Raw genomic sequence first — 11,039 nt, 5'->3', positions numbered from 1 at the left:
GGCTAAATATGATAGAGGAGATTGAGACAAGAATTTTGGTACCAATTTTATAGAAATCGGACCAAGATTGGACCGAACGGGCCAAACCGGGCCAACCGGACCCAAAGTGGGCCCTTGGCCCAACATAACTAGACCAAAACCCTAGTTTTCAGCATTCTCTCTCCTCACTAAACACACTCACATGCTAAAAATGGAGGCCATGGAGGGAAGAACACTCTCTCAAGTTCTTTCTCTCACTTGATCTTCAAACCACCATAACTTTTGATCTAGAGCTCCGATTGCCGCACCGTTTGCGGCCACGAATTCACCGCGGAGAGCTCTACTAAAACCATAAAATTAATCTTGAGGTAAGCCACGTTTTGCTCTTCGAAATTCCAGCCTTGTTTTCGAGTTTTATAAGCAAAAATATTGAGATTTTGGGCTCTTTGATGTTATAGGACCCAACTCTCTTGAAGGAGAAGGTTAATCTTGTCTCCTTGGACCTTGGGTATGGTAAGATTCTCAACCCTAGTGTAATTTTGTTGTTCTATGATGTTTGGTTATTGAGATTTTGTGTATGGGTATGATGATTGTGGCTTAGGTTGTGTATGTGTGAATATTGGAGCTTGATTGGTGATTTTGAAAAGCTTGAAAAAGGGATTTGGTGGTGAAAAATCTGTTCTTGGAGGTATTGAAGCCTTGAGAGCTTGTGGATAAGTGGTTTGAAAGTGCTCCGGTTGAGCTTGGGAAATCGGCTAAGGTATGGTTTCGGTTTCCCGTATCTAATATGTAATGTAATAGGAAATACTTAGGCTAGAGGCCCTAAGATAGGCATTGAATTGTTGATGTTGTTGAATTATTGATATATATGATGTGGTCATATATGTGATGATGATTAATGATGCCTTGATGGTATGATGTATGAGAAATATGCATGTTGTGACATATGCTTGATGATTGGTTATGGTTGAATTGTGGGTTGAACCATGTTGATGGTGAGTATGATATTGATTGTGTACAATGATGATTTAGTGGAATTGATGTTGTTGAGAATTGGCATGAGGAAGAGTATATGATATGTCAATATATTTGAGTGTGAGCCACTTGGGTAAAGTGGGTTAAAATGATGAGATAGTGATTTTGATAAATTGTGGTAAAGTGTCAATGTGTGAGTTGAGGAGGCTTGATGTTGAAATTGATATATTTTGATTGATTTCAAAGAAAAGGGATGAAAATGACATGTTTTGATTGATTTTGAAAAGAGTTGAATATGGCTTGTTTTGAAAATGGCATGTTGTGGTTTTGTATGAAAAACATGGTTTTTGGGCATACTTTGACGGGACATAACTTGGACTGCGAATCTCTGTTTTGTACCAAATCTGTTTAGAAATGAAATTGGGTCCGGGATGTTCCTGCCGTTCGAAGAACGGGTGAAAAACAATTTAAAATGAGGAAGTTATGTCTGTCGGAATATTGGGGATTGAAACTGTGAATTCTGCAGCTTTTAACTTAGAAAATTTTTTAGCAGAATGACCCCCCACGCGTAGGCGCACTTGGCGCGTATGTGCCGTTCTTCTCGAAAGCGCCATCCACGCGTGCGCGCCGATGTGCTGCACCCAATGCCCAGCCATTTTCCAGAGAGTTATGCCAGAACTGTGCCAGTTTTGTGCCTGGGGCACGAGAGTACCCATGCGTACGCGTGGTTGACGCGTGCGCATCGTTTGGCTAGTTTTCAATCCACGCGTTAGCGTGCATGACGCTTACGCGTCGATGAGTTTTCAAGGCCATCCACGCGTGCGCGTGGAGTGCGCGTACGTGTGGACCTGTTTTCATCCCAAAGTTGATTTTTGAGTTTTAAAAACCAAATTTCATACTTCTAGGCCTCCGATCTCACCACTTATGTCTTAAATCATTATGATATGTCTAGCTATGAGAAGAAGGGCTAGTGAATGTGGCAACTTGTGAGTGAAGCAAGGGAAAAATGGATGATCAATGAGGATCAAGCATGAATATGTGAGATGCGGAGGATGGTGGTGGAAGTGCTTGTTATGCCATGGGCCGAAAGGCTGTAATTGTTGATGAAACGGCTAGTTATGGATTTAACCATGAGCCGGGAGGCTGGTTATGGATTTAACCGTGAGCCGGATGGCTGGATTATTGCCGTGTTACGGTGGGGCCATGATTATGGCTATGTATAAACGCATATATATGTTGTTGAATGAATTGTGAAAGTTGCACTTCCATTATCGGAGATGAGAGTTTCCCTGGGAGAAAGCAATGGCTAGCCACCACGTGCTCCAGGTCGAGACTTGAAGCTCTTTTGACCCTATGTCATCAGGGTGGCCAGGCACTGTGAAATTCCCGGACGAGCTCACCCCCAAAAATATTCACCAGTGATGGTGATGGATAAATATTCACCAGTGATGGTGATGGATAAATATTCACCAGTGAGGGTGATGGATATGGATCATGATTATGATCAAGTTTACTTTGAGCATGACTCAAGATGGGGAGACACGACAGAGGGACAATCCAATGGTTAACTGCCAGGACTTGTCGGGTTGGCTCTATAACCGACAGATGATATCATCAGCCACTAGGGATAGGCATTCATCATATGCATACTATATGAATTATTTGAGATTGCCTATTTGACTACATATTACTTGCTAATTATCTAAATGCCTTACTTGTTCCTAATTGTATATTTCTTGCTTGATATAACTGTGTTTGCTACATTATACTCCTGCTGGTGGCTGGGAGGTCTGAAGGAATTGGAAAGGGAAGTATTAGTTAGACTGAAGAATCTTTAGTCAGATACCCTTTATGGTTTAGCCTGTTTATAAGCTTTGATATTATCTGGAGGAAGTTCTAGGATTGCCTTGGGCTTTCCTCCATTATTATGTATTATATATGTGGAAGTTGTTACCATGCTGGGGTCCTCTGGTTCTCACCCATGCGGATTTTGTGGTTTTCAAATGCAGGACGTGAGGTTTCCCGCTAAGGCATGCTGGAAACTTCTATAATTGCGAAGATCCTTTGTTCTCGGGGCTATGTTTTGGTTTATATGTTTTGTTTAGATACTTTTATATCCATTAAATAATACAACTGTGATGACTCCTCTTAAGGGAGATTTTGGAGAATAGGTTTTATGTATTTGTGTCCCTTTGGGTTTCCTTTGGGGTTTTCCTTATTTTTATCATATGTATATATTGCTATGCTTAGACCGGTTATCTTCGCAGCCGGATTTTGAGTCTTGATATTCCTGTTTTTGACACTCCTTTGTATATATATAATCACGCGTTGGTTATCCTTGTTCGTTACGTTATCGATCGGAGTGTTTCGCTTTCGAGTTGCGATTTTTGTTTACCCCTTTTTTCTACAAAGGCTCCTAGTTATAATCAATCATTCATACTACTATACGTACTAAATTTTTATTTTAGAGGTCGTAATCCCTTGCCATCTCTGAATTATGACTTAAGCATAAGACTCTATATGGTAGGGTGTTACAGTTAACACAAGATAAAAAAAATGGAGAAAGAGGGGTGTATCTAGTAGTATATATACAACTGAGAAATTTGAATCTTTGAAATAGTTAAATTTTTTAATTTGGGAGGCAAAAGAAAGGAAATAATTAATAGATATTTGAAACTGAACATTCAAAATCTACAGTATACCATATATTAGTCTATACCTACTATCCTCCAATATCTAATCCAAGATCTTCATAACCGTCACTATTAAATCGAAGAATCAGAAGGACAGACTTGAAATCATATATCCTAACCTGATTGCAGGAGAGAAGTATAGCAAAGAGATGTAAAAAATAGCACGTAAATCAAGACAACTTCTTCTAAACCCTAACCTAATAGTGTCAGAAGCAAGAAAAAGGGCATACAATGAGCATATCTAGTATTAGTTTAAATATTATAATTTTAATAGGCATATACAATATATTTTTAATATTTAATACAGGATAGAGCTTATTTCGAATGAAAAATATGTCAAGTTGATCTCTTCTAGAAAAGTAGATATAAACTATTTAAAATATTATTACCCTAATACAGATCTCTTCTAAAAAAATAGATATAGACTATATAGAATATTATTACCCTAATACAGATTGATTTGTCAACTATTACTCTTCTATCTTTATAACAGATTGTTCTCATTAGCATATTATAAACAATTATTCACTTAAGATCAGTAAAAAAATATATTAGTAAACCTACTTAAAAGAAATTGAAGCAACCGTAACAAAATCATGGAAGGCCAAATAATTATGTTTTCAATTATCATCAAAATAGTATATAGATTAGAGAATTATTAAATGCTGTTCATCTTTTAAAAACCTATTTAATATTCAAAAATCAATTACTTAGAGAAGACAAAGAGAGAGAAAAGGAAGGTTAGTCTATATCTACTAACCTCCAATATCTAATCCAAGATCTTCACAGTCGTCACTATTAGATTGAAGAATCAGGACGGATTTAGAACCCTATACCCTAACCTAATAGCAAGAGAGAAATATAGCAAAGAGGGGTGAAAAATAGCACGTAAATTAAGATAGTTCCCTCTAAATCCTAACCTAATAAAAAAAGGAAGAAAGAGAGAAGAGGAAAAAAAAAAGAGAAATATAAAAAGAAGAAAGAGAAATTGAAGACCAAAAGAAAGGAAGAAAAAGAGCATACAATAAGCAATCTTCTCTATAAATCCTAAGCTAGCAACAATAGATATAAGCAATAAATAAAATTGGAAGAGAAGACAAATAGAAAGGAGAGGAAGAGAGAAAACATGAAGATAAAAAAAAATAACATGAGGTCAGTGTAAAGGAAAAAGTAAGAATCAAAATAAAAAAAGCATATACATAGATCTAAGGGATGGCAGGCTTAGGTAATGAACACACGTTTTTGTTTAAATATCATGATTTTAATAGCCTTCCTATATAATTAGATTTCTAATGAAAAAATATATCATATTCCAATGAAGATACACACAAGCTTATTATTTATTTAACTAAATACCCAAGGAGAAATAGGAGGGCATCAATAAACTTAGAAAATTATGTTAAAAAGAAAACAATAAAACATACCATCAAGAAATTAAGAGATAAACAAAAAGGAGTAACAAGTAAGGATAAACTACTTACTAATTTTATTTCAATAAAAAGGGAAACAAAATACGTATTTATAAAATAAAGAATCAAGAATATAAAAAACCAAGGAATCGGAGAAACAAAAAGAATAAAATAAACCAGCAGCCAAAATTGCACCCTATAAATTTATTAACTTATTTTTTACACACCTATGACCTTTCATATATCAGAAAAAATTAAAGATTATAAACCCACTTAAAAGAAAATAAAAAAATAATTTATATAAAAATAAACAAGTAGTTGTATTGAAAAAATGTTTATGACACATATGAAATTAAAATGGACATCATATAGAAATAATAACCTCCATTATTTATCCCCCACAGAAACAGAAAACAACAAAAATGAAAGATTTAATCAAGGATTAAAGAAATAAACAAAAAAAGTAACATATAAGAATAACCTTCTTACTAATTTTATTTTAAAAAATACGGCAATGAAATATAGAATATTCCACTTCTTTACCACAGAAGCTTTGAAATTAAATGCATAAAAATGTATCACATGTAAAAATATTTCAAAAAATTCTAAAAATAAATATTAAAAAAAACATAATCAGTGTTAATTAAAATTAAAAATATAAAAGGGCAACAAATTTATATTTGACTCCCAATTTCTTTGTATACAAAATTTCAGAAGAAGAAAATTAGCAAAAATGTTGGTTATACTTGTAAAATCAACATGGACCTCATATACAAATTACAATCCTCATTAGAAGAAAAAAAAAGCAAAAATCTAAATTTGCCTATAAATTCTTTTCAGTGCAAAAAAATCAGAAAAGAAAAAATGTTCATAATACTTATAAAATCAACATGAAGCTCTATTTTAATAATAATCCCGAGCATTTACCCCCCACAAAAACAGAAAACAAAAAAATAGATCATTCAATCAAGAAATAAAGACTCACAAAAAATAACAAAGAAATAACCCTAAAGATACAGAAGATATCAAATAAAAGTCGGCATATTAGTCCTCCCCTTTATATGCATGAATTTTGTATAAAATAACTAATTTGTGATTTTGAATTTCTAAAAGACAACTTATCCATTCTTAATTTATAAACATCATAATTATTTTAAGCAGTACATAATAGAGGATTAGAAGTAAACATGTACTTTCACCCATCTTTAAAAAATAAATATTATAAAACCACATAAAAGAGAATAAATAATCAGTGAATTCAATTTATTTGAAACAAAATTAAAGAAATCCTAGAACAAGGAGAAGAATAACTCATACATGGATGTCACACATAGATTAACACACATATACAAATATAAAAATATTTTTTAAAAAGATATAACAGTGATTGGAGTAGTAACAAAATATTAACAATTTAAAATATCCAAATATACCCAAATATACAACTATATCAAAAAAAAAATAAATATTATAAAACCACACAAAAAAAAACAAATTAAACAGAATTTATATAAAAAATAAGCAAGAAGAAAGATTATTTACTTTAACTTTCTCAGAGAGTTCTTCGTAAAAGAACAAATTAATCATAATTTAGAGAAAAAACCATTATACTGTACCGCAAAATCTACACATTAAATAATTATATATAAATAACATTCAAGTATAATTCAAGTTTAAAACCACACAATTATCTCAATAAAAGGATAAATACTTCAAAACCACACAAGAAATACTCACAAATCCATAAAGAATGAAAAAAAAAGGGCTCGCTCCAATTAGATTTTCGCAGCTAATAGATTTCAAAATTTTTACTACTAACGGATCATAATTAATAAATAAATCTGAATAACATCCAAGTAAAATTCAAGTAGTGTGCAATTATACAAATAAGGATGGTTGGTTACTAAATTTACAACAGCACTGCTTTCTATATGAATAAAATTTGGAGAGCAATTGAAGTGTTTCTATATGGAGTGTATGTAGCTCTTATTATGTGTCTCAAGATCATTGTGTTTTTTTCACATGCTTTTGTTTCAGTTGCTGTTAAAACTAAAAAAATTGTCACATTTTAACTAAGCTAAAAAAAGTATGCATTTATGTACAACAAAAGTACATTTCTTTAATCTCCAAAGAAAAATTAATCAGTTAGGAGCAGAGTCTATAACACTTTTAAGTTACAGATTTTATAAAAAGCTATTTCAGGGTTCATGATCATCCAAAGATCTTATTTATAATGGTAAGAGAATATTTTAATCAAATTCTTCTCATTTTCTAATGATAAATAAATTTTAACTGAATATATTCTATGAGAAGCAAACCCAATAATTACCTTAACATGCTTAAAACATTCCTCCTGTTGTTGCACCCTCTTCACTTTATCCTCTTGTTTTCTCCTTTCCATCTAACAGAAAAACGAAAAACAATCTCCATAAAGATGGAATTAAAAAAAATTAAAATTATTCAAAACTACTGTGAATTACATATTAGAAACCCAAATTCAATCTAGTGCTTACAATTTCTAGGATACATGAGAAATCTTAAATCAATATAAACCCAACTAACCTCCGAGATCTAATCGAAGATCTTCACCGCCGACATCATCAGATCTAAGAATCAGAAGTAAGACAGATATCGAACATGTAAAGCCAAATATCTTTCGGTCACGCCGACAAATCTCTCCCAAAAATTGGTACTCATCTCTCTAAACCCTAACCTAATAGCACAAAAGAGCTATAACAGAAATAAGTGTCAAACAGTAAAAAAATAAATCAAACAACAAAACCATAACCACATTCAAAGAACTGTCAGTAAGAAAAACTCTATGCCGGCAAAAAAAAATGCAGACTTGCATCGTAGTAGAGACATGTCGGCCAAATCTAGACTTACTCTTCTTCCCCATTCATATGCTTGGTCCAGCAGATGGGAATATTCCATTTCTTCAAAACATTTTTGCAGGAAGGGAGAGTGGCTCATTAAAATAAATAGGGAGGCAAACTTTAGTTAGATCCTACCCTATATTATCCTTAATCATTGACTAGAGATTCACACCTTTTTCTTTCTCTATAGGGTCAGGCAATTTCTTACGCCACTTAACATGAGGGTAGTTGCTTCCAACAGATCTAATGGCTGTATCTACATCATCCTCCGATTCGAATGCATAGAACCCATCATCATCAGAAGAGAAAGATGATACTCTTTAATCAGACCCATTACTTTTGAAAGAACTGGACGATAGAAAATTGCAGGTGTCAAAAAAGGCATTGTCTTCATCATCTGTTTCTTCTTCTGCAGCATCATTTCTCTCGTTATCATCCTCAGATTCACTTGCACTTCCTTCTAAATCAACAAAATGGAAAAATGAAATTCAAAGTTGTACATCAACATTAACCTTGCTGCTAATGCAGAAATGTCTCAGTTCCAACCATTATCACTGAAGGAGGCCACAAGACCAGAAATGAGCTACCAATAAAGATTTGCTAGTTAATCAAAAGGGAGTAATAATGCCTAACAGCATACCATTCTACAAAAACTTACCACTAGATTTTTCCTTCCTTAATGTGGAGGAAGTCTCTTGATCATTCCACTGTCTTTGGCTCTCATCAACAACTGTATTTTTCATATCGACCTTTTCTATCTACAATATAATAATATAAATAGAAGTTTGTTAATAAAAATGAAGAAAAAGCAAATGCAATCCTTAATATGCCCAAAAAAATGCATTCAAACACAAAAGATCAACATTTGCCAAAGTCGATCAAAAGAATTTTATAATCAAGGGGAAGCCTGTGAAAATGCTGGATTTAAGCATCAATGACTACATTCATATCTTCAATATAGGATTTAATGGGTCTAATTGTAGAAAAGGATAAAAAAATATTCACCTTATTTAGGTCCTAGCTAACTCTTTTACCCATGAAGGAAGATAGCACCACAAATTTTGCATGATGTTGTCTGCCAGAAAAAGAACTACATTTTTCACACAGGTTTGGGGGTGAAATAAAACTTCATCTTCTAAGTTTTCTCTAATTAATCAAGAACACTGAAATTTGGGGTTGAACGAATCAGAAGCTGGAAAACATATCACAAACAACTTCAGAAGCACATTTTTTATTATTTTGACCCTTCTGTTCATTGCATAAAAGCAACAAACATATCAATGATGCTCCTTAATTGAATTATTTAATGCTTAGTCATACAGTTAACATGAAACCCAATTTTTATCATGATAATAGAAATACAAACTTAAATGCATACTTCAAAATTTAAATACTTCTTGGAACTGATATGAGTTCATATTATTATCAAATGATAATGCAAGACTTGGTAAGTAAAAAATATGAGATCTAAAGTGAGACGAATAGCTGGTAATGTATATAATTGGTTCCTTTTAAAAAGAGAGCTAGCCATAAAGGATTTTGACTATTCCTTAGTGTCAAAAGCTTATGGTGCAGTATTTACTTATCTATCTCCTACTTCCACTCTCCTGCAATGAACTCCAAAATGTGAAATTCCCAGCAAAAGAGAGGTAACTTCAGGATTAATCTTATTTATCATATCCATGGCAATTCTCATATTGAAATGGGATGAAAAGCGTGAAAGAAAAAATAGAGGCCAAATACTAAAACAAATTTTATAAAAAAAATAACACAATGAGCTAAAAAGAGGTGAGAAAACTGTGACTCTCACAACAAAATGGGAATTTGAAATTGAACATTCAGGACACGCAGCAATAAACACAGTATAAGAAATATATATAAGATCTCTTTAGAGTGACCAATGATATAAAAAGAACCTATTTAAATAATGTAAAATTTATTTAAATAATGATATACAATGAAGTCACCCAAAATTGATTTAAAACAATCCTAAATAAACACAAAAGTTGTAAAATCTAAAACATTTAAAGTTTTAGAATTTATAGATTTGTGAATTTTTATAACCTTCAATAAATTTAGCCACAATATTTAGCACTATCAAATTGGGACTAAAATACAACTTACCAATCAAGTAGCTTTTATATGACCTTTAATAAGCACCACCAGAAGCTCTTCATCAACACCAGACCTATTCAAAGTAGGGACAGAATTGCAAGGTTCATGGATAAATGTTAAAAGCTGGCCCAAATAAACTAATATTAAGTACTAATTGTGAGAACAAACAAATAATTTTTTTTTAAATTAAGCCTATCAAACTTGAAAGTTTACCTAAACTTGTGGAACCTAGAAAACTTAAAATTATAAAATAAAAAAATATATATTGTTACTCATATTATATCACTATGGATATAATGACAAATTACTTTTTATCATGTCTTTGCATGAATTTATAAAAAATAAGTGATATTAATCAACATGGCAACAAAATGCTCGAGGAAAAAGCAAGATGTTGATGCAAGAATCTTGATAATCTTGTGTTTTGACCACAATGTATAAGACAACAAAAAAAAGTAGGATGTGATCTTTCAAATATAAAAGGATACCTGATCAACAGAGAAAATGGCCCAAGCTAAAGGCTTGTTGAAGAGAACACTTTCCCTAACCAAACTCACAACACAACGGAGTCCTTGAATCAAAGAGTATCCAGCAGCCAAACCATTCGCAACAACCAAGAATCTGCAAAGTTTTTTAATCCATCAAAAACTAATGAATTAGGACAACAAAACATGCAACACTTTTATTGCTAGAAATTAACATAGAACATAGATTAACAGATACTTACACCAGAGCCTTAACATCAGTGAATTTAGCTTCCTTCTCAAAGGAGAAAAACACCTTTACTTGTGAATCAGTTCTAATAAGAACAGCTACAACAACTCCAAGACCAAGAATCATAAACCTTAATACCAACTCAGCTATCTTGATCCTCTTATCGAACAATTTCAGGTTTGTGCTATGGTACGCTAGAACTGTTCCAGGACTAAAACCTACACCCAAATAACTCATTTTCTCTAGACACTAACAATGCAAAAGAAAACAATGGATAT

At 32.6% G+C, this 11,039-nt stretch overlaps 2 protein-coding genes across 6 annotated transcripts; both read right to left on the bottom strand.

Annotated features, from left to right (window-relative positions):
- Positions 1 to 5,759: 5,759 nt before the first annotated feature.
- On the bottom strand, positions 5,760 to 8,692 carry LOC107470058 (oxysterol-binding protein-related protein 1C). 4 transcript variants are annotated; one of them, XR_008003766.1, is made up of 3 exons: positions 8,591 to 8,692; positions 8,105 to 8,392; positions 5,760 to 7,457 (listed from the first exon to the last, which is right to left on the bottom strand). XR_008003766.1 is itself a non-coding variant. In XM_016089442.3 (2 exons), the coding sequence occupies exons 1-2, from the start codon at positions 8,673 to 8,675 to the stop codon at positions 8,253 to 8,255; spliced, it is 225 nt and encodes a 74-aa protein (XP_015944928.1). In that variant the 5' UTR covers positions 8,676 to 8,686; the 3' UTR covers positions 7,505 to 8,252. The 4 variants fall into 4 exon arrangements, 1 of the variants encoding a protein (XP_015944928.1); XR_008003765.1 differs by having other exon boundaries at positions 5,763 to 7,480; positions 7,619 to 8,392; XR_008003767.1 differs by having other exon boundaries at positions 5,763 to 7,449; positions 7,619 to 8,392.
- A 1,360-nt stretch (positions 8,693 to 10,052) lies between these two features.
- On the bottom strand, positions 10,053 to 11,024 carry LOC107470037 (CASP-like protein 2B1). 2 transcript variants are annotated; one of them, XM_052254888.1, is made up of 3 exons: positions 10,775 to 11,024; positions 10,536 to 10,668; positions 10,053 to 10,120 (listed from the first exon to the last, which is right to left on the bottom strand). In XM_052254888.1, exons 1-3 carry the CDS (start codon positions 10,996 to 10,998, stop codon positions 10,109 to 10,111), a joined length of 369 nt encoding a protein of 122 aa, XP_052110848.1. In that variant the 5' UTR covers positions 10,999 to 11,024; the 3' UTR covers positions 10,053 to 10,108. The 2 variants fall into 2 exon arrangements, with proteins under 2 accessions (XP_052110848.1, XP_020988681.1); XM_021133022.2 differs by lacking the exon at positions 10,053 to 10,120 and having other exon boundaries at positions 10,378 to 10,668.
- Between the last annotated feature and the right edge of the window lie 15 nt (positions 11,025 to 11,039).

Source organism: Arachis duranensis, chromosome 10, assembly GCF_000817695.3.
Source record: "Arachis duranensis cultivar V14167 chromosome 10, aradu.V14167.gnm2.J7QH, whole genome shotgun sequence".
NCBI lineage: Eukaryota > Viridiplantae > Streptophyta > Magnoliopsida > Fabales > Fabaceae > Arachis > Arachis duranensis.
Note: the sequence above shows the minus strand (reverse complement) of the source record. Positions and strands in the feature narration are given on the sequence as shown.